This window comes from Petaurus breviceps, unplaced genomic scaffold (assembly GCF_028583685.1).
Source record: "Petaurus breviceps papuanus isolate PSGF00001 unplaced genomic scaffold, PetGlider_PUasm1.0 101, whole genome shotgun sequence".
Lineage (NCBI taxonomy): Eukaryota > Metazoa > Chordata > Mammalia > Diprotodontia > Petauridae > Petaurus > Petaurus breviceps.
In genome coordinates this window covers 4,101,498-4,125,734 of record NW_027185575.1, presented here as the reverse complement: position 1 = coordinate 4,125,734, position 24,237 = coordinate 4,101,498, and the positions used below count along the sequence as shown (strand labels likewise).

The 24,237-nt window shown below is 40.2% G+C and overlaps 1 protein-coding gene across 1 annotated transcript in view; it reads left to right on the top strand.

Annotated features, from left to right (window-relative positions):
- Positions 1-659: 659 nt before the first annotated feature.
- Positions 660-24,237, top strand: part of LOC138158039 (solute carrier family 15 member 4-like) — a 39,822-nt gene continuing 16,244 nt past the window's right edge. Inside the window, exons 1-4 of the mRNA XM_069083953.1 lie at positions 660-1,271; positions 16,075-16,370; positions 23,192-23,360; positions 23,971-24,048. Of these exons, the coding sequence (XP_068940054.1) occupies positions 675-1,271; positions 16,075-16,370; positions 23,192-23,360; positions 23,971-24,048 (1,140 nt within the window). The 5' untranslated portion in view covers positions 660-674. The remainder of the gene's footprint in view (positions 1,272-16,074; positions 16,371-23,191; positions 23,361-23,970; positions 24,049-24,237) is intronic.

The following is a 24,237-nucleotide window of genomic DNA, read 5'->3' as shown; positions in this document are numbered from 1 at the left end:
CTGATTCATTGTTGCTGAGTTGTTTCAGGAGTGGCTGTTTTGCGGGGTTTTCTTGGTGGCTTGCCATGTCCTCCTCCAGCTCCTTTTATAGATGAGAGATACTAGACACGTAGGGTTAAGTGACTTGCCCAGGGTCACACACAGCTAGGCAGTATCAGAGGCTGCATTAGGACTCAGGGAGGCGCTTCATGCACTCTGGCGCCCCGTTGCTGCCCTGGATTCATTCCAGTTCTCCAATTAGAGTGCAAGCTCCCTGAAGGAAGGGGCAGTTTTCTTTCCGCTCCTTCCCCCCCTGGCTCCGAGCCGGCTCAAAGCTGGCTGAACGAATACACGAAGACAGCCGCAGACGGGCGGCCACCCCGCAGGGGTGCAGGGCTGGGTGTCCCGACTCCCCCAGAGCATCCCGGAGCCGCCCCGCCCACGCCTCGGGGTTTGTGTTCATCCCCACGTGCCTACGGGGGAGGGGGGAGGGGAGGGGAGGAACCGGAACTGTCGCCCTTGGCTTTGATCGAAGGCGGGCTGGCCCAATCGGGACGCGCAGAGGGCGGCCCGGCGCTGGAGGAGTCAGCTGAGGAGAGGGCGACGGGCAGGCAGACCGCGGCGGCGGCCGAGACGAGCGGGGGACGCGGGAGGGAGTGCGCACGGCGGCCGGCGGTTCGGGCCGGCCCCCGCGCATGGAAGGCCGCGGCGGCGAGGATGGGGCGGGCGAGCGCAGCCCGCTGCTGGGCGGGAGCGGCCGGCCGTGGCGGCCCGGGGGCGCGGGAGCGGGCCCGGCGGCGTTCGCGGGGCGGCGCGCGGCCTGCGGGGCCGTGCTCGTGGCCGAGCTGCTGGAGCGCGCCGCCTTCTATGGCGTCACCTCCAACCTGGTGCTGTTCCTGAACGGCACCCCGTATGACTGGGAGGGCGCGCAGGCCAGCCAGGCGCTGCTGCTTTTCATGGGCATCACGTACCTGGTGTCGCCCTTCGGCGGCTGGCTGGCCGATGCCCTGCTGGGCAAGTGCCGCGCCATCCTGCTCAGCCTCGCCCTCTACCTGCTCGGCATGCTCAGCTTCCCGCTCGTGGCCGCGCCCGCCACCCGCGCCGGCCTCTGCGGCGACCTCCCGCTCATCCCGCTGGACAACAGCACGGGACCCTTCCCCAATGGCAGTGCCCCCGGCGGCGGGCCGGGGGGCGGCCGCTACTGCGCCCGGGCAGTCTACGCCGGGCTGGTCATCGTCGGGCTGGGCGTGGGCACCGTCAAGGCCAACATCACCCCCTTCGGAGCAGACCAGGTAGGCCCGCGCCCGCGGGGGCCGGGGGTCTGCGGCCGGCACCGCGGTGGTCCGCTGGTCCTTCCGTAGCAGGGTCCTCCGCGGTCCTCGAGTCCGCGCATCCTTCCCATTTCTGTGGGAGCCGAGGTGCGAGGCAGCGCGGACTGGGAGCTGGAAGAACTTTAGAGCCCACCCGAGTTATGGGTTTGGAGCCGAAGGGGGCCGCGGCCCGTCCCGTTAGCAGCATCGTCCATTTGGAGCTGGGCGGGGCTTTAGGGGCCCTCTGGGGACAGTGCCTTGTTCAGTGGGAGCTGGAGGGGTTCTAGGTGAGCAAAGGGGTCCAGAGAAGTTCATGGCACCAACAGTTTAGAACGGGAAGGTTCTCGGATCTCGTCTGGGTATGGCATCTATGTAGAGCTGGTCTGAAGGGATGTTATTGGTCATTTAGTCCAGTTTTTCCAATTCTAGAGGAGGAGACAGACCCATAGTAGCCTAGACCTGGAGCTGGGAGGGACAAAGTAAACTAGCAGCCGGCACAGAGCTCCTTAGAGTTTGAACAGTGCATTACATACATAATCTCTTACTTGATTTTCATAGAAACCGTCAGAGATAAATGCTCTAATTATTATCCCCATTTTACAGATAATGAAACTAAGGCTTAGAGAGGTTCAGTGGTGGTAAGTGGCATAGTGACTGGAGTGTCAGAATTGTAATCAGGAGGCCCTGAGTTCAAGTTTTGTGTCAGAAACTAGCTGTTTGGACTCTTGGTAAGTCACCAAACTTCGGTGAACCTCAGTTTTCTCACCTGAAAATGGGGATAATAGCACCTAACTCGCAGGGTTATTATAAGGATCAAGCAAGATAATATTTGTACAGAACTTTACAAATCTTAAAATGCTAGCTGTTATTTAGTGGCTTGCTCAGTGAGGGAAATGACTCTGTCTGTTGGCAAACAAGTATTAAGCACTTCTCACTCCTAGGCCCTATGCTAAGTGCTAGAGATGGAGAAAGGCAGAAACAACCCTCCTTCCAGGGGAGGATCTTCTCTCTGCCTCTGAGGCCAGTGCTCTGGGTACTAGGACAATCTGTTTATAGTCTTAACATCATTTTGTAGATGAGGAAACATGCTTGAGATGTGAAGTAACTTACTGGAGTTTTTCAGAGGTGGTCAATGTTGAGATAGGATTTGATCTCAGGTCCTGAAGTGATTTCCCAACACTTCCCTTCTCCCATCATAACCCAGGGAAATGAGTTCTTTGTGGTCAGTCTGGATGTTCTGCAGTCTTCCTGCCTGTCCTTATAATAATACTAATACAATAATCCTAGCTTACATTAGGATAGTATATTGTGGTTTACAAAGCATTATTGGTCTCCCTTTTACAGATGAATAACAGTAACTCACATTTATGCAACCCTTCCCTTTAAGTTCTACAAAGTACTTTTCCTCACATCAGCATGGGTAGTATAACTATTGGCATTCTGATATAGAAGAATCATGTCAGGATTTGACATCAGGATCTGGGTTTAAATCCAATTAAGTGGGTAAATTTCAGCCTTGGAAGAAACCTCAGTGGGTATCCAGTACATTCCCTGCTTAAAAAAGGGTCTCTGCTACAACATGCACAGCACTATGATTTCCCTCCTGCCCCATAACGGTCACCCTGCCTTAGCTGAAAGAGCTTCAGTGACAGCGCCCACTGTTTCCTGAAGCTGCCTATATTCCACTTTTAGATCTAAGTGTTAAAAATTTTCCTGACATCAAGCCTATTGACAGCTTTACCTTTCAAAGCAATTCTTACCCACTGTTTTCCCTTAAGTAAGTTGTTAGTGCAAATGTTTGGTCTTTTCATCTTGATCAATTGTTAGAATTTTGCAGTAGATTGATACATCTGTGGAAGTTGTTTTTCAGTAGTAACAGTGATGCAGCATGTTGCAAGAAAAAATGTCTTTGGTCTAATTAATATGAAACAAATCCTTTCCAATCAGCTGCAATATGCTAGTAGTGTGTGCCAATCTTCCTACTGTTAAAAAAAAAAGTTTCTTTCTGCACTGATCTTTTATAATTAAGTCTTGTGGTAGTAAAATACTTGATAGTTTAAACAGAGTACAGATGTAAGTGTATAGGTTACGCCTCCCCCCAAGTTTGACTTGTTTAAACCTAAATATAACCCTTACTTGGTTGTGTGCTTGTATGTATATTTTTTTCATGTCAGACATCTTATTTCTGGGGTGTGGCCTCTATCTCCATTATGGTTTTGGTTGAAGGGAAACAATTTTTAAAAATGGACTTTCATAACCTATAGCTAGAATAGGCTAGTTTTCATGATTGTTTGCATACTTTTATACTGGAACAAGAAGAATCTAGAAACATCTAAACTCATGTAAAGATATCTGTGCAAATATGTGCAATTTAAAAATTTTTCTAAATGTTTTCTTCACCTCAATGGATCAGAGATTTTTACTTTCGTTCATTTAGCAAGCTTTTATTGAGCATCTACTATTCACTGATTTCTGAAATGAGTATTGGTTGGTTCAGAGATAAGTAATAATGATTAAGTATTACATACAAATATACACACATATATTTATTTATCTTCAGAATTTACAAAGCACTTTACCCACAGCCTTTTCCCTCAAAAGGTCTTGCAGTCTTGGGCAGGGTGGGGTGGAGGTGGAAAAATCCAATCTGTGGCCAAATTCTTTTGATTTTGTTTTTGTAATATCTCTTTTTATGTGCTTTCTTCATTCCTATGACACTGAAACCATCCTGGTGCAGGCTCTCATTACCTCATACTATTTTAATAACCTGTGGATTGGTTTCCTTATTTCAGGTCTCTCCCTACTCCAGTCCATCTTCTACTTAGGTTAACAAATTAATCTTCGCAAAACTCAAGTCTGAGCATGTCACTTCTCTCTCCCCCTCATTCATTAAATGCCAGTGGCTCCCCCTCACCTGCAAGATCAAATAAAAAATCCTCTGTCATTCAGAGCCCTTTACAACCAGTCCTCCTCCCTCTCCCCCAAGTACTGTATAATCCAGTGACACTGGCCTCCTTGCTGTTCCTTGCACAAGACCCTCTTTCTTCCTGTTCTGGACATTTTCACTGGCTGTTCCCTGTATCTGGCATAATCTGCCTCTTCCTCTGTACTTCCTGGGATTTCAAGTCCCAGACAAAATCCTACCCACAAGAAGCCTTTTCAGTCTGATTGCCCTTTAATCCTAATATCTTCTTTCTATTGATTATCTCCAGTTTATCCTGTATAAATCTTGTTTGCATGCATATAGTTGTTTTTCATGTTGTTTCCTCTGTTAGGCTGTGAGCTTCTTGAGAGCAGAGACTGTTTTTTGCCCTTCTTTGTAGCCTTAGCACTTAGCACACTGCGTGGCACTTAATAAATGCTTACTGACTGACAGAATAAGACACAAATAACTCATACAAAGCAGAATGTAAAGGGGAAGCACAGATAAAGTACTCTGAGAAATTTGTAGAGGTAAGAGGTCACATATATTTGTGGGAATCAAGGAAGGCTTCATGGAGATAGTTTTGAAAGAAGGTAAGAGATTTCACTATGAGAAGATGATAGTGGTGAGGGAAGAAACAACCTTGACTTGGGAGATACTACAGTCAGAGACAGAGAGGCGAGAAAGCATGCAGTGTGTCAAGAGATAGGGGAAGGAGTTCAGCCTGATAAGACTGCAGACACCAAGAGTGGCAAAAGCAGGCCCTACTGTACAGGAGCTCACAGTCTAATGGGGAGGCTGGTGAGGTTGGAACCAATTAGTGTAGATCCTTGTATGTCTTTCCATTTATTTGGAAAGTGACAGGGAGCCAGAGAAGGCTTGGAAATAAGAGTAGTGAGTGTCTGATCAAGGTTATCAACGAATGAAAACACAAGCATTTTAAAAATACTTGGTATGTGCCATGCACTATGCTCAGTGCCATGGATACAAAGACAGCACCCCTGACTTCAAAAAGTTTACATTCTGATGGGGGAGACAGCATGTTATTAACTAGGTACACCTGAGATATAGCCAGGAGGCACAGAGGGTAGAGCACTGGGTCCAGAGTTGGGAAGAGCTAAATTCAGACACTTCCTACCTATGTGACTCTGGACAAGTAAGGCATTTCAGTTGTGCCTGCCTCAGTTTCCTCATTTGTAAAATGAGGATCATAATAGTACCTATCTCCCAGGGTTATGAGGATGTAATAAGATAATATTTGTAAAGTGCTTTGAAAACTTTATATCTATTTATGGATGTATGTATGTGTATATATACGCAAATACTAGCTCCTGATACAGAAAAATGAAAACTGCCCCTTCCCCCTCAGGGAGCTTTCATTCTACATACATAAAATATTTTTTTGTATTCTTAGCACCTAAAAGATGAATGTGGGGGTGGATGCATGGGATGGAGGAGCCCTTAGGAGGGTATTAACAGTAATCTAAGTTAGAAAATATGCTAGGTAACTATGAATGAAAATAATAGTCCCTGCCCTTTAGGATTCTAGACTCTAATGGGGAGAAAGGCATGTAGAGGAATGAGATTATAATAATTACCATTCACGTACTCTAAGGTTAGCTGAGACCTTTCCTCATAGTCACACTAGAAGGTGGGCAGTGCAGACGTTAGGTTCCACATTTTACAGTTGAAGAAACAGGTTCTGAGAGAATAGCTGAGTTGCCTGTAATCAGTGCCACAACAAATAGGGAACTGTGGCTGAATTTGAATCTAGGTCTGATTGCAAGGCCAACTTAACCTGCTAAGTGCAAAGAAACAGTACAACTTTATGTTCAGGATCATTCATGGCACCCAGAGCTCTCCCAGGGCTCTCTAGGAGATCTTGTTATTGCCAACTTCTCATTGATTCCTTCATCATCTTTTAGACTTACTCTAAACAAGTCCAAATCAACAAAACAATTTTTAAGTATCTGCCACATAAAGGGATCTTTACTAAATGCTCACTAAACCAATATGAAACAAGGCAACGCTCCTGTCCTCTTAGAACTTAAAATCTTGTAGAGTGTATGTGGGGAGGGGGGCAGGGAGGGAGGGCGGTAGAGTGGGGGAAGAGGTGGTGGGGATGGGAGTGGTGATAAAGGCATGAACACAAATAAATTTAGTATAAGTTAGCTAGTATATGATAAGTGACTGGAAAAATCCAAACTGTAGTGTTAATGATTCTAGAACGATAGTTGGGATAATTAGGTAGGGAGAGCTGAAGATAACAGGTTTTTAGCCTGAGGGATTGGGAGATTATTGGTCCTATTAGCAGAAATGAGGAAGTTAGGAAGAGGAGGAAAGATGATGAGCTCATTTGGGGATTTATTGATTTTGGAGATCCCATCAAGATGGGAGTTGTAGTAGTAGTTAGAGACCAAATATCTCAATTCGGGAGAGATTAGGACTGGAGATAAAACTTTGCTACTTCTTGTAATCTTTCAAACAGGGAATAAGGGGAAATAACCAAGGAAAATAATGTAGAAGGTAGGACAACAGTTGCTTTTTTTTTGGTCATCCTGCCCTTCGTAATTTATCTAATCCAATCCAACAAACATTTATTAAGTGCCTGCCATGTTCTAAGTCATGGAAGTGCTGGGGATGCAATTAATAAAAAGAAAGACAGTCTCTGCATTCCAGGAGCTTAAAATCTAACATTTAGCCTTTTCTCTGTGAGATGTAAACTGTCCTTGAGTTAGATGCTTATCAAGTGGGTGATCCCTTAGTTAATTTTGCTCTTCATTTGGTCATTCAATGATACATTTTCCCTTGTGGCAATGTAAAAAAAAGTTTTATAAGATTGGAAAAGATGGGGGACTATGGGCACTGTGGAGTGGAATATGTTACCTTTGCCATCTGACTTGGTTGATGAGTTGATTGTTTTTTTTAACTGTTTTTTTTCACTATCTTTTAAAATCTTTGTTACAAGAAATTCCTTGAAGTGGTGTGGAGGAGGGTGAGGAACATATTTGGTAATAAGTATTATGTTAAAAATAAAAGACATAAATAAAGTAAGGACAGTGTGGAGGGTGGCCTTAAAAAAGATTTGGCCACTTATGTGACTTTTTGGACAAGTTGCATTCTCTCTGAGGTTGAACTTTATATGTAAAATGAGAAAATTTGACAAGATGACTAGGGTTCTTTGCATCTTAAATGAAGATGTGATCTAGGGAATGGGAAGAAAGAGTAGAAAGGAGAGAACAGATTAAAGAGAGAACATCAGTTAAATTTAGCAGCCAATTATGGAGACAAAATTTAAGAATCAGGTGATTTCAGAATTTCTGCCCTAAGTGATTTGGAGAGTAATGTGTTATTAAGAGAAATAGAGAAGTTAAAAGTGACAAGGTTTTAGATGAAGAAGATGATGTCTGTTTTAGGCATCTATTAAAAAAAAATACTGCAGTTAATAGAGCACTGGCCCTGGAGTCAGGAGGACTTGAGTTCAAATCAGGCCTCAGACACTTAACACACACACACACACAAAACTAGCCATGTGACCTTGGGCAAGTCACTTAATCCTAATTGCCCTCCAAAAAGCAAAAAAAATTTAAAAATTAAAAAAAAAACTGAAGAAAAGGAAGAGGCATTGGAGATAAGAACTGGGTTTGAGAATAGAAAATGAAATTCCAGTAGAACAAATTCACAGATCAACTCCAGAAAACAAAACAAAACAATTTTACCCCTTAACTAGCCAATACATCCTTTCCCTGGCTCTTAGTAGTTTCCTCATCTGTAGAGTTGGCATAACATGTATACTGCCTACCTAATAGGATTGTTGAGGAGAACATTTTTTGAATTCTGAAGTATTATATAAATGTTATTACCTACCATATGAAACGGTAGTGAGGAAATTATTTTGTCAACTATAGTGTTGTGGCAGTGTAAGCTGCTGTAATCAGTAGGGTAATTTTTGTAGGGGGTTGGGGCTGGACCTGTGATTTCTTTGGTATGTGGGGACTCCCCATGAGGAAACACCTTCACTTGTAGGTCAGCAGCTGTTTTGCAACTTACCGTTTGGAGAGATTCTTGGGGATTCTGAGGGTCTTATTTATAACAGATAATAAGGGTTATAGAGGGATGATATCTCTCCCACCATTTTCATTTGATGTTGATTTCTTCAGCTAGTTTTTCAGTTCCTTGTAGTTTTGAGGTTATGGATATTTATTAATCTATTAAAAACATTGTTTTTCATAATGTTCTTCATAATAATGCAGTATTACTGTGCCATTAAAAAAAAAACCCTGACAGATAAGAAGAATACAAGGAAACATGGGACGATTTAAATGAATTGATACAAAATGAAGTAAACAAAACCAGAGATGCCTCTTCCCCTGGAAAAAGAAAAACTAACATTTTATGTATATATCCACTGTAGCCATGAAACTTGCAAGTTTTTAGATAAATAGAGCTGGTATGTCAGGGATAATCAAGTGTGAACTTGGGCAAAACACTGATCTTCAGTTTCTTGAACAAATAAACCATTAGAATTGGATTGTAAAGTTGGAGGAGTTGGGCTAGATGTCTTCTGAGGTCTCTTCCAGCTCTAGATCAATGATCCTAAAAACAAAACAATTGAAATCAAATACTATGTAATTGTAATGAAAAAGTCAGTATTGATGAGCACATAAGATTATACCTCCCTCTCTTTGTGGAGGTGTAGGATTGTGGATATGGAATAATGCATATACAATCAAATTTGATTAGTGTATTGGTTGGTTTTGATGAACTGCCTTTTTTTGTTTATTATAAGGGATGGTTCTGGGTTGAAGAGGGAGGAGGGATATATTGGGAAATGAAGGCAACATTAAAAACAAAAGACATCAATAACCATTTTTTTAAAATTTCAAGTTTTTGTGACTTGGTATTTTGTCTGGGTGATTATGGGTAGATATTCACTAGTTGCTAAATTTTTGCATCCTGCAGTGATATGTTGCTGTTTACTTGCAAAGTCTTCATTGGTCCATAAACTCAGACCTCTTAAGAATGAACTTTTTTTAGTTTCTGGTAACAATGACTTACTCTTGTATTATTATCATGAACCCATCAAATTTCTGTAAACAAATCAACTTGACTCAGCCATTTGTTCCTTGTCAACCTATTTTTGGTTTAGTTTGTGTAGAATAGATAGCCTTTTGGTTCTTTTTATGGATTTCAGCTATTTGATAGATTCTAAACTACTGTCTGTTAAATTTAAAAGGTTCATTGGTCTCTGATCAGGCTTAACTATTGCTCTGTCAAGAGATATCTGTTGAGAAATTATTTCTTTAAATTTTGAATTTGGTTTTACTGTGCAGCCTGAGAATATCAGTTTTCTTCTATTTGATGAATGATATTAATATTTATGTAGTTGCTTTGGAGTGGTGACCCTACACTTTGTTAATATGGTATGAGTTTTTGTTTTAATTCTATCTAAATCAACTGTCACCCATTTTATTCTTCCATTGGTACTGTTAAGATTGTATTTCAAAGGTATTAATTGTGCTAAGTGGGTTTTTCCCCTTGAGCTCTGACTTGAAGATGCCAGTGAGTCTTTTTACGTACATACCCATGTAGAAGCATAAAACTCTTGAGATTAAAGCCTCTAGGTTAAGAGAGTAAGAAAAACATTTTTCAAGGCGCCTAGGTGATGCAACGTTTAGAGTACCTCCCCTGGAGTCAGAAGAACCCGAGTTCAAATCCAGTCTATGACATTTATTAGTTGTGTGACCCCAGGCAAGTCACTTAACACTGATTACCTCCAATAAAGAAAAAAAATACATTTTCCCTGACCTGTGAGTTCATCTTGTTAATAAAGGCCCTTCTCAGCACATGTTCTTTAGTAGTATTCAGTTTTTCTTTGAATATTCTCAGATATTCCAGAACTATATCTAAGAAACTGCCAGGCCATGTACCAAAAGAAGAGAAGCAAAAAACAAGGACATTAAAAGAAAATCTACCTATTATGCAAGCAAAATACATTGAACTTGAAGACAGGATGCGCAGACAATCTGAGGATCATAGGTCTCCCAGAAGAACACAACAGGACAAAAAACTTTAACACTATAGTGAAGGAAATAATGAGCTGCCCTTTACTTCTGAGAATAGAAAATGAAATTCCAGTGGAACAAATTCACAGATCAACTCCAGAAAACAAAACAAAACAAAAAGACCAAACCTAAACGTTTCAACTCTAAGACATGCAGTAGTGGTTAAATTTAACAGTTCAATCCAGAAACAGTAAGTTCTGCAAGTCACCAGGAGCAAGACCTTCAAATACAAAGGAAAGAACATTAGAATAACTCAGGACTATTAAGTACCCACTAGAAAAAGGAGGAAATGAAATAAAGAATGTTTTCTGAAGAGCAGCGAAGCTTAGAATACAGCCCAGAGTGACCTCGCCTGCAAATCTGAGCTTAACCATATGGGACAAAAAGGTAGACATTCACTAATGAAGAATTCAAAACATTTTAGAAAGAAAACCAAAACTTGGAAATATTATTTGCTTCTTGACCCCAAACAACAGAAATACAGGAGGAATGAATAAAGATGGTGGTGGCAGCAGAGCTACAGGAGAATGACTAGTAAGAAACATTTTTTCTAAATGTACACATGGAGACAGAGGTGAAAGTGGAAATCTGGTAGAGTTAACATTGAAGAGGCAGGTGGGGGCATTATGGGCAGAACCTGGCAACAGCTTACCTACAGATGAATGCTTTTATGGGACTATATTACATCAGAGGAGGGTACGTGAAAGGGACTTGAGGTAGGGAATAGATGGCTAGGGAGGAGTGAGAGCTACCAATGGGGGGGAGGTGGCATGTTTCCTGAGAAAGATGTGGGGAGTAAGGGAAGAGAAAGGGGGAAGATTGAAAAGGGGAGGAAAGGAAAAAGGGCTTACTTTGGAGGTGAGAGGAATGCTACTACGGGATGAGAACTTTATACTGGATGTAGCCTGGGTAATTTGGTGCCTGAAAAATCTACTTGACCCAGGAGGGTGGGATTTGGAACTCTGGGGGGCAAATTAGCACCTGGACTAGTGGGGGAGCATAAACATAGGGAGGAGATTTCCAGGCAAATGTAAAAAAAAAAGGTAACACAAGAGGATATAGATCCATGGGGATGGGGATGGGGTGGGGTGGGATAGGAGGACAGGGAGGTGATATCATGGTCCCCTTCAGCCTGTTTGACACCTGCTATAATAGGCATCGTTCTGAGAGTGAGACCCAGTGGAAAGGGAGAATCCATGCCCTACTAGGCAGAGGCAGAAAGCACCTAGAGGGCTGAGCCTAGAATGGAGACCTTGGAAGCTTTGATTGCTTCCAAGAGAAATTCCTACTAGAGGCAGGGGTCATGAATCAGAGAATGAGGGTCAGAAGAGAAGATGGAGAGCGAAGAGAGTGGGGAAGAAAACCTTTTTTGGAAAGGGACACAAAAATGAAACAAATTAATGAACAGGATGAGCTGAAGGGAAGGAGGAGGGGGACTGCCTGATTGAGAGGAAAAAGGGAAGAAATGTATAACTAGATAAAAGCAGGAGTGAGGAACCAAAGTATATGTAAAAACTACAGACCCTTTATTTTTGTGGCATATTGATTAAGCGCATTTATAATCCAGTTAACTGCCATTGATTTATTTCCTCATTTTATATTCTCAATACTGAATACCAAGTGCTTTGATCAGAGCTCACATAACTGAAGAGAAACTCAGAAGGTATCTTTCACTCTGAAATTGCCTGTCCTTGTAAGGCGCTTGTAACTTCTATAAAGTGTCTCTTTCAAACTTCAGCCTCAGTGCAGAATAAAGATTGTTTTCTTCTGCAGTTATTGGTGACATGACTTAGATCCCAGCATCAGGTAGAAAGACAGCCTCTTCTTGGTCTGCTCTTCTCCAAACCCCTGGTATCAGCAGAAGGTGAGATTGTTTGAAAACTCTTAAGAATGGTTATTGGAGGATAGCTGTCCATTAGACTGGTTCCTTGTTTAGGCTCGTGGCATCCAATCATTGGAACCAAATCTGTCAAACACATTGTAGGGTGTTATAGGTGATATATGTATATGTGTGCTTGTCTGTAGCTGCCCTCTACTGTGCACTGTGAGTTGCATGCTTATTATTCGGTAATTTTTCCTATAAATTTAGAAGCCATCAACCAGGATTGGAACTAAGCCAATTTTGGCTACCTCAGACTCCCTTGAACCTCTAGATGTGATGACTGGTCAAGTTCAGAAAGCCAGAGAAATTGACTGATCCCTATAACTCAGTGATAAGAATGCCTTCACTTTCTCTTTGCTTTTAGTATTGAACGAATACCTGACCTAGAAATATTGTACCTTATTAGTGACTTAGGAATCTAGCCACTCCTATCTTCTTTAGGAATCCCATAGATCAAAGTGCCATCCCTCTAGAGATCTTGACTAGAAGAAAAGGGGAAAGACTCCTTACATCGTTTGTGGATTTTTTGAAGTTTTTGGACTTGTTCAGTGTTTAATAGGGATATGATCATGTCTGTATGACACTGAGGAAGGGAGAGCCTTACCAGTGCCTTTGATTGTGAGTTTCGGTTGTCATTAGTTGCTAGGGGGTATTATTGAGATTAGTGTGATAATGACATTGAGCCAATTATCTGAGGAAATTTAATATCTTTAAGTGTCTTAGGTTTTACTCTTGCCCTTTTTCTCTGTGAGTGAGCCCTATGTGATCATGAGGAAGCAGACATACTGACCATTTTATGGATAAAAAACAGATTCTTGGGCCCTCTCAGAAATGGAGAATCTTAGACTAGGGATATCTCTGCCTTGGAAATAGGAACATTACTCTTTTATGTATGCATCTATTTTAGAAATGAGACTTGCAGCTTTTTGGACAAATGGTTTTAGTATACTAAGGATTGTACAGTTAAACAATTGCCCAAAGAAATATCCCTTGACTTAGATAAAATGGAACATTTAAAGTATCCTTTGAGACAAAGCCAAAATTAGAATGCTCAAAAAAAGTTCAGAAGATACAATTTCCTCTTTTCTTCCTTCTAAGGAAGAGAAAAAACTTAGACCAGATATGGATATCAGAAAACTTAGCAAAGTATTGTGGGTTTTTTTTTTTTTTTTGGTCACAAAATAACAGAATTTGAGAGTAGGAAGGGATCTCAGTGATTTCCAGTACAGTATCTTCCCATACATGAAAGGAATATTTTTTATAACATACCCAACAAGCGATCGTCTATCTTCTTGGTTGTATGAAAGAATAAATATTAATAAAGATCTTCATTTTTGTCTTTTTCATATACGTCTTTATACACGGAGAATCCTGGAAGGGATAACGACCCCTACTGAAATTGAAAGTCATTTTAAAAGGAAATGGGAGTTTCGGTAATGAAACTTCCTCAAATTTGACCAGTCATTTTTTTTTCTTCTTGGTTTACTTAACCAAGAGGAAATGAAAAAAGAAAGATGTGTGTATGCGGATATTTGTGTGCATATACACACATATTGCAAAGAGAAAAATATGATGCAGAGATGAAAAATAAGTCTTTTCTAATTCCTAAGTCTTATTGTATTGAAATTTTTTTAAATGACATTTGTTTCTACAAAAAAAAGAAATAGAACATGACCTTTTAAAATAGAAATTTGCAAATTATAATGGGAGCAAGGTACTATCAATGAAAAAGCCTTTATTAAAATGCATGCTATGTAACTGGCATTGTGCCAAGGCCTGGAGATATGAAGACAAAAATAAAATCATCCTTGCTCTTGTAGAGCTTATGTTTTATCAACATGAATTTTCTTTGGATGCAGGTATTCACATTCCTTAATTACTAGTTTGTTCCTCTATGGGGAGTTGGGGAGTTTGAATGTTTGTGGTCAGCCCTCTAAGTTGTGAATGACATAAAAACAAAACAAAACAAAAAAATCAACCCCAATTTCTACTTTGATGAACCCAGGCCTCATTCTTGTGTCCATTGATGGGTCCTGCAAGAGTGACAACATCAGGCCCCTCCATGCAGGGAAAGTCGTTAAAAAGCCACCAAATGTCTTTGCTTACTTAGCTCAGTGTTGGTTGTGCTCACTTAAGTCTATTCTGACCTCAGATAAATCTACCACTATCTGTAACTGAATCTTCTCCACAATTATGGGTCATCTGTAAGAATACTTTTGCTGACTCTTCAGTCGAAGTTGTGACCTTTTCATCATATCAATTCAAACAGTTTAAAATATATATATTTTGGCAAAGCACCTGCCCAAGGTTCACACAGCTAGTAAGTGTCAAGTGTCTGAAGCCATATTTGAATCCAGGCCTGGTAGTCTATCCAGTTCACTACCTGGCTGCCCCTCAAACAGTTTTTACTTTCCTTTATTTCCCCCAAACCTCCACTGTCCCGTGTAGATGACTACTTTTCTATGTGATCTGTTCTTGATCCTGAAGAGACGTGGGAGGCTGACAAGATGCCTTTTCTTCTAATAACCTTTGACCCCTTCTCAACTGCTGTCTGACTTTTCATACTACGAATGCCCAAAATGGCTGTTTGAAATTCCAACCTAGATTTGCCCTTGTCTTCTTCAGAATCATTTGAGACATCAACATTGATTTTGTCATCTGTGTCAATATTGGGTAGAACTTTTGGAGTTAGCCTTAAGCAAAAGCTTATAATGATTTTAAGTTCTTCAGCTTTTTCTTCAGACATAATTCCTCCATTTCCACTTTTATTTCATTTAATATGGGTTTAGAGATTAAATTATTTCTGTGGATTGTCCTACACTGATTGGCTACATGGTGCTGTATAACTTGGAGCAAATGATATAGTTGGCACAAAGTTGCATGCCACCCATGACTATTGCTGGTAAAGATATATTTCCAATTTTGTTGTCAAGTAATCCTGGTACATAATTCAGGTATTCATAACATTAGTATATTTTAGGAACGTTTATAGTTTACCTGCTTTAGTAGTCAGTACTGCCTGTGCCTGAGTAATTCCAGTGAATGGCCTATCGGTATTTTTAATTTGTTTCTGTGTGTCTGACCTTTTTGGGATCCAGCACTCAATCCACTCTCCTCAATGTTGAGGTGATCATCATGAAGGTTCCAAGTAGAGCCAGACTGCAGGACTCTGCTGCTTTGACTATTTGTTTGATTCTTAAGAGTACCACACTGACCAGGGCACTAACTCAGCTGAGTACCATCAGACCACCAGAAATGGCAGCATTTCAGAGTTTCTGTCAGGCCTCTTTATAACTACCATAATGACCTAGGAATCACTCAATTCCCACATCCATGCTGTATCTCCTCATGACTGTTAACAGTCTCCCTTCTTTGCTGTTACTCCCCTCTTCTGGCAAGGGTGTTGGGTTGGGCTTTGAAGGTGTTTTTGTTATTATTGTACCACCACCACTATTGCTGCTGCTCTATTCCTACATTTTCATAGAGGAGGAAATCAAGGTCTAGAGAAGTGTAAAGTGATTTTGGTCAAGGGTTATATCATTTGGAACCTCAGTTTATATGCTGAGGACACACACCACAGGAGGAGTTTTGCTGTAGTGTTGAGCTCTGTAATGGCTACCTAAATTAAAAGTAGAGAGAATTTATGGGCTCTCAGGCTCACAGATCTTGAACAGGAAGGAATCTCTTAGGCCATTTTGTCTGGCCTCCTCCTTTCATGAGGATGAGAAAATGCAGGCACAGGGATGGGAAGGCAGTAAGCTTTAGAGATGAGATTTGAATGTGGTTGTCTTGAATTTCTTATATATAATTCAAAGTTTTTGACATAAAAAGTCATTATAGGATCTTTCTAATCTATTAGAAGCCATGACAGTATTATTGCATATTGCTAATATTCTTTTTCTATCTTTGTTTTAGGTTAAAGATCGAGGTCCAGAAGCGACTAGAAGATTTTTTAATTGGTTTTATTGGAGCATTAATTTGGGAGCAATCCTTTCATTGGGAGGCATTGCATATATTCAACAGAACATGAGCTTTGTTATTGGATACATCATCCCAACAGTTTGCATTGGAGTTGCATTCATGGTATTCCTCTGTGGTCAGAGTTTTTTTATCACTAAACCTCCTGATGGCAGTGCTTTTACTGATATGTTCAGGATTTTGGCATATTCCTGCTGTTCACGGAAACGATTCGGGGAACGTAGGAGCAGCAGGTATGTAGTGACAAATCAGTGTAGGCTTTATGGTTAGCAGTTCAAAGTTCAATATTGATATGAAGTGCAAGGACTGTGATGGGGCTGATGTTTAAGCTATAAACCATTAATGTAGGACTTTTTTTCTCTTCCCTTGATTTTTAGATTCAGGTACTTATAACAATAAATTTGGGAGAAAATGAAGCATGCTGAATTACATTTGCTTTTTCAGGGCACTGGTTTCATCAGCTTACCTTAGTAGATCCTTTCCTTCTTTCTTAGTTCTAAATTCCACCCTATTCTGACTATCTCATCTTAGCTCCAGTTTGGGATGTAGAAGCATCTATGCCTATTGAGGTTTCAGTAAATGTCTGTGATTATCTGCTAGGTGACCTGGTCCCAAACTATTGATGTTATTGGAATGAACAGGTAGAATACCAGAATTAATATCGATTTGAAATTTGAGTGGGAATTTCCTATTTGTTTAGGTCAAGGTTTTTAGGTCTAGGATTGAGTTTGTGGGCCAAACATTCCTTTACTCACTTACACTAGTTCTTCAAAGAATAGAGCCATCAAGTAACCTGGCAAAAAGCAGGTATGTGGAGTGCATCATTTTCTTTGCACAGATGAGCAGCTCTGGAAAGTGGAATGGGTTCTATTTGTAAGTAGCAGATCAATCCCTTGTCAGTAATTGAAGGTATAAATACTTAGCTCAGTTTGGAACATAGGAGCTTTGTAAATTCAGGTAGAATTATGCAGTTTGGAATGCACATCATCTAAAGCCAAAGAACCTAAGTCACCATTTAAAGAGAAAAGCAGAAAGGCAAATAAAATAGCAAAATGCAGCAATCCATAAGAATTAATATATAATATATAAATAAATTATATATATGTATATGAATTTAATTAGAAACAGTTTGGACTGACTAGGCAGCTCTTTTGACTTAAGTAGGCATTCCTATATAGAGCCATAGAGCCCAGCAGAAAATAGGAAGAAAATTAGTGGTTTTGTTCTTAGAAGATGGAGGAAAACAGAAGGGAGAGCATTATGTGGCCGTCCTTTAATTGGACTTCAGAGGCAAGTAGGGCCAGAAAGAAGATAGACCCAGGAAGAACACAGCAACCCTTCTTAGCGTAAGAAGTGGGATACTCCTGGTATTTAGTATTGAAAGGGACTTTAGGGGTCACCAAGGCCAATCCACCTTTTTGATAGAGGAGGAAATAGACCCAGAGAGGTAAAGTTACTTGTATAAAGTTGTCTGGATGGCTCTGGAGACAGTGGGGCCTAGTAGAGTTAGACTTTCAAAAGAGATAGTTGTAGTCTGGGTTACCTAGAATTTATATGAATAATGTAAGATATATTTTGAATCGTTTGTGGAATAACTTGGTCATATTTCTAGCCAGTTTTCTGTATTTTTAGTGTAGCTACTTTGCATGTTGCATTCAAATTTGAACTGGGTTTTTGTTTACTATTATAAATAGTATATAGCCTTATTTTGGGACACATTGGATCAGGCACTGCACCTGGGGTCTGAATTCAAATTTGACCTCACAGAAGCTAGCCCTGTGACCTTAGACAAGTCACTTAACTTTTGTTAACAGTAAAATGGGGATAATAATAGAACCTATTTCCTGGGGTTGCTGTGAAGATCAAATAAGATAACATTTACAAGGCATTTAACATTAACTGACACATAGTAGGCACTTAACAAATCCCTCCCTCCTTCCTTCCTTCCTTCCTTCCTTCCTTCCTTCCTTCCTTCCTTCCTTCCTTCCTTCCTTCCTTCCTTCCTTCCCTTTCCTTTTGTTTTTTCTTCCTTCCCACCCTTTTCCCCTTCCTCCCTACCTCTTGTGCTTCAGTGGCAGCAAGTATAATTATAAGGTCATTTGGAAAGATATGAGTAAAGGCAACAACCGACTGGAAGTTGACTTTATCTCCTTTAAGCTAGTAGAAGGAATAAGAGCTTATTTAATAAGTAACTTCAAGTAAATGGTGACTCATAGCCAGAAAAACTAATGCACATCTAGTAGCTAAAGAGTTTACTTACTATAAGGCTGAATGTCATTCATTTATAAAATAACATTTAGTGCTAGGGGGTGGGGGGATGGGAAGGGAAACATTTAAAGACCCAGTGCTTTCCATAGCATGATTTCTGCCCTTGTTTTGCCATGGTGATAAGGTTTATAGCAGTTGCTGAGGGAAGCTATGTAGTGGTCTGGACCCTCCAATTAGTTGTATTAGCTTCCAGAAAGCACCATATGACCTTTCCTTATTGTTTTGGACGTCAGCATTTAATAGTAGAGGACATCACAGTGATTGTAGTCTTTCTTCTAAGAATTGCACACTTGTACACATGATGTCAGTTTCAGAATTAGTCATTTACATAGTATATGTGATAGGGAAGAAGTATCTTAGTTTGTTTATTATGGTCCTTCCTTACCACAAGTGAAGAAAAGGAATTGTTATGAAAATATTTCTACCTGAATGGCAAGTGACAGCAACTCCATTACATGGATCTATTGACTTCTCTCCATTGCTGGAATTTATTTTATAGTTAAATAAATTTTTACATGGGAAGGAGAGAGGGGAAGTTTAAACCTGGAACTATTCTATCAGTTCTTGATGTGTGGAAACAGTGCCATAACTGAAGATTTACTGTTTATTTTGTATTGTATTCATAGCTGAAAGTAAAATTCTGGTATACAATGAAGTTGGGGGGGGGGGGGGCTAGAAGAAGGACGGGGGAAAGTGGCTCAGTGGATAGACTTGGCCTCAGTTGGGAAGACCTGTATTCAAGTCTTAGCTCTGAGTTTCACCATTGCATGTCACCTATCTTCTCTAAGAATATAAGTTGTGGAACACTTAACTGTCTGCAAATTGGCAGAGGTAATTTTCTCACAGGGAGTTCCCTATACCAGTAAATCACAGTCCAGAACAAATGTAAATAAATAAGCAGGCAAATAGATAGATAGATAAATAACTCACTGGGTAGTGCAGAGTAGATAGCAGTAGAAGGATGCATTTATAAGCCAAATCCAAAGGGGTTTCATTACCAGAGGGTTCTTCTTATAAAGTAGTTTCCTCACTAAGGCACTACCCTCTTTCTCCTTTCCCTTCTCCTGAAGATTGTAATTAACTTCAGTGTTTTTTATGTATTTATAAGTGTGTATATTTGAAGGTGAGAATAGATTTGAAATAATTTAAAAAATTTGGCTTGTACTTCATATATACACATTCATACATATATACACATATATACATATACACACAAAGAATAGCTGTAAGATTATTTCTAGGGTATATGATATTTCTAGTGAGTATGATATGCATATGTTGAAATATAATTTTAATTACCCATATATGGTATGATGCTTACCAGATGTATTTGTCATCTGTTGATTATTTGGGTAGCAAAGCAGCCTATGGACTTGTTTCAGCGTCTTCTTCACAATTGTGAATGGTGAATAACCAATGTTAACAGTCCCAGATTACAAGCTCTAATGTATTATATGCATTGGATCAAGGAGTCTAAATGTTAGAGCCAATTCAGTTCAATTAACAAATGTTCACTAAGTGCCTACCATGTGATGTTGAACCAAACAGATTAAAGAAAAAAAAAGGACAAAACCTAAAAGTACTTTTAAAGGGTGTGGTGTGTTTTGATAATTTTTTTCCCATTTATTTTAGGCCAAGGGAACAGGCAGGAGGTTTAACTGCATGCAGAACTGTGGTTTTCCTTACTGGGAAAGAGCCTCTTCCTGCCCATGTATGAGGACAGTTGGAAGAGTCTGGAAGATAGAGTGGGCAACTTCTCAGAGAGGAGAATTCTTATTTTTTATCTAATAAAACCAAAGAAATAATATAAACCCACTCACTAAGCCATCAGAGAAAGAAAAAACAATTAAACAGCTTTTTAATTATTCCTTTTTGCTCTCCTTTTGACAAGAAGTCAAGGGGTGAAGGAGTTCAGGTAGTCCAGGAACCGCAATAACCAGAGTCCCTGGAAAGCAGTCTGGAGCGAATAATTCATGGACTCAAGCATTCTCTGAGTCAAGGTGGCAAAGATTTATTGTTACGCTTTACAGCGGGCAACAAGTCTTAGGGAACATGCAACCTTAAAGGTATACAGTTAAAGTTTTTATAGGATAATCTTTAGTAGAATCTGTGCCAAATATGCTAAGTAGGTGTGTCAGGGCAGGATTAGAGAGGAGTTAAGGAGTGGTCAGTTCTTAAAGGAACATGAACTTTTAATATCCACTGCACAGGCGCAGGTGTATTGTCCAGAATTCACTGGGAAATAGCCCAGGGGAGGGGGGTGCTGCATGGAGCTGTGGTTTTAGGTTGAAGTCAGCTAGTGGTCAGGGCTGACGAAGCTGCCACCCATCAATATCGTGTTTGACAAGATGGATGTTGGGGAGTATACATATGTCTCAAGCTAATGAGGGATTCAGGATGTATATAATGAACTGGGAGTTACTTACAGATAAACTAGTGAAGGATTTGTAGGTGCAGCTTGTTATTGTACCAAGGGGAGATAAACATTTGTCTGGGGCTTGATCTTGAATGGTTGCTAGGTAGAATATTGGCAGGGGAAAAGGGGCAGAGATAATCCTCAGAGGATGGGGGGATTTGAGGCTAGGGAGAAGTGTGATTTTACAAACTGAGGTCCTAGCTCAGGCACCCAAGCACCCCATCACTTTGGTTCTCTTTATCTACCTCTTCTCCCCTTGCCCTTTCTTCCCCACCTTCTGTCTCTCCCCACCACATCTTTTATCTCTTACTTTTAAATTAAAAAATAGTTACAGTGTAGTTCCCCTTAGGCTGCTGTTTTCACTTTAGTATTATTTCATATATGATATTTTTCCATAGTTAAATGGTCATTTGTAAAGCTGCTAGCTACTGCATTTAGTTATGTTAATATATATCACTGTTAGTATAGTCATTTCCCCATTTGGATATTTATTATTTACCTCCTATAGTCAACAAACATTGAGGAAGGGGAAGAATAGTCCGTCAACAAGCATTTATTAAACGCTATAGTGGAGACTATGCTAGAAGATGGAGATAGAAAAAAGGGAAACATTTTCTGTTTTCAAGAATCTTATATTCTCTAGGGGGAGAAAATAAGTACATATATATGCACTCACACACAGAGTCATTTTTTTTGAGGGAGAGGCCTGGGAAGAGCCAGAATGATCAGGAAAGACTTCATGTAGAAGATGGTTGGGGATCCTTAACTAAGTCCAGCTTTGCTATGGCAGCCCCTGGAAGTTAGGGGCCACTAGACTGCCTGAGGCTCAGGCAAAGTCAGAGCTTCTGTGATGATCAAGGAGTGGTTGTAGGAAGTATAATATTATATTTGTGGAATAACAGGAAGGCCTGTTTTGGCTGGACCATCACATATATAGAAGAGAGTAATGTGTAATAAGGCTGGAAAGGTAGATTGGGTCCAGGATGTGAATGGATTTAAGTGTTAAAGAGAGGAGTTTTTAGTTGATTCTGTAAGTAATAATGAACCACTGGAGTTCATTGAATAAGGCGAGTAACTTAGTGAGAGCTATACTCTAAGAATGAGCCTTTGTCAGCTGTGTCGAAGCTGGATTGCAGTGGGAAAGACTTGAGACAGAAGACCAGTGAGGAGGCTCTTGTGTGATAGGGACATGAATCAGGATGGTTGCTGTGTGTCTGGAGAGTGGGGACAGATTCAAGAGATGCTGCTGAGGTAGAAGGGATATAATTGGATATATGGGGAGAGATTGAGGAATCAAAGGTAACTCTCAGATTGTGAATCTTGTTACTGGAAGACTGATGGTGCCCTTGGTAGAAAACAGGCCAGTTTTGAAAGCATGGGGTGGGGTAAGGGAGAGAATGAGAGAAGGATTAGAATTGGGTAGGAAGATCTGAGAATCATTTGCATAGAGATTATAATTGAAGCTGTGAGAGCTGATAAGGTCACTAAATGAGAGAGAAAGAAAAAGAAAGAGAAAAAAATAGTAAAATATGAATAACTGGCATTAATAAAGTACTTTGTAATTTTCAAAGTGTTTTACAAGTATTACCTCATTTTTATCTTCACAACAGCCCTGTGAGTTAGGTGCTATTATTATCTCCATTTTACAGATGAAGATACTGAGGCAGACTCACTGAGACAAAATCACTTGCCCAGGATCACAAAGCTAGTAACTATCTCAAGGTGGATTTGAACTCCCATCATCCTGATTCTATGTCCTTCCTGACTCCAGGGGTCTGACTTAGGAATATCTGTTCTATACATTAACTAAAAATATTGATGTCAGCTAAGCCTTAAGAAATGAGCATAGTAAACTAAAAGTAGAGAGACTACCTTTTCCAACACGTAGAACTGTTGAAGCAGTATTGGGGCACCTTAATGACTATTGTTTCATAATGCACTTTTTTTTTTGCCTTTTTGGAGGTGGGGAAGGCAGTTGGGGTTATGTGACTTGCCCAGAGTCACATGGCTAGTAAGTGTTAAGTGTCTGAGGCCAGATTTGAACTCAGATCCTCCTGAATCCAGGGCAGGTGCTCTACTCACTGCGACACCTAGCCACCCCAACATAATGCACTTTTACTATTGTAACTGTTTCTTTGAAAGGTGGTATAATATTTATATACATAGCCACAGAAGAGGAAAAAGGAATATATCAAAGAAAAAGTGGGACTGCTAATTCTTAGTGGGCACAGTGTAGTAATTATGAATGTGGAATCCATAAATGTATATAGTAAAATACAGTCAAGAATATGCCATTCTCCAAACTTTTTTTCTACGTTCATTTGGCTACAGATCAATATTAAACTAATTCCTGTATTTTATTTCCTAAAGAGAAACCATTGGAGTATTTCAGCAGTCTCATAAACAAAGTCTATTTGATTCATGTAAAATGTCCCGTGGAGGGCCATTTACAGAAGATAAAGTTGAAGATGTAAAAGCCCTAGTCAAGATTATCCCGGTTTTCTTGGCTTTGATACCTTACTGGACAGTATATTTTCAAGTGAGTGGAAATAAGTAGAATAATTTGCTTCAGTTCCCTATGGCAGCCACCCTAATCCTTTCCCTTGTCTATAAAATATTATTTTGAGTACAATGTAGGTCAGTAGATAATTAACAAAGGAAGCAAAAAGCTTAAGTCAGCCTGTTGGAATGGCTTTGTATGGGACTCTTCCCCAGACTTAATCTGTAATGTCAGGGGACAGATATAATGTGGGCCAGGCGTTATTCTTGTTGGCTTTTATGCAAGAAGTGTTTAAGAACTTTCTAGCCAATTGTAAAAATCCTAAAATTCACCTCTTCTGCTCATATGCCAGTGTGGCATCCACAGATTTTCTAACTAGGACTGTCCCTTTCATCTGTGAATAGTAACTACTTAGTACTTTTAAAAAACATTTTTCTTCTTCCCATTTGGTTAATATGCTTGATTCACTGATTTCTCCTTCCTTTCATTCCCTGACCATTTTCTCTTTCGTGGATTAGTGTTCAATCTCTATACTTGCTTAGACTGACCCCTTCTGTGTAGGGTATCAATGTGGATATACATCTATCGAGGAGTTGTAGTTGTATCTTTCAAACCCATTCTTAATGTCACGTTTCTCTATTATATCTAGATGCAGACAACATATGTTTTGCAGAGTCTTCATTTGAGAATCCCAGAAATTTCAAGTATTACAACCACTCCACATACGGTAAATAAAACCATAGCTATTTCAGTTATGAAAATAGGTTTGTTATGTGGAAAAAAATTCCTCCTTACTTCAGTTCTTTTAACTCTATACCAACCCCCTAAAAGTAGTTGTGGACAAACAGTAGTATGGATAAGTAAAGATGTTCTACTTGTAATGGAACAGTTACACACAGGTAGTGTGGATTTTTGC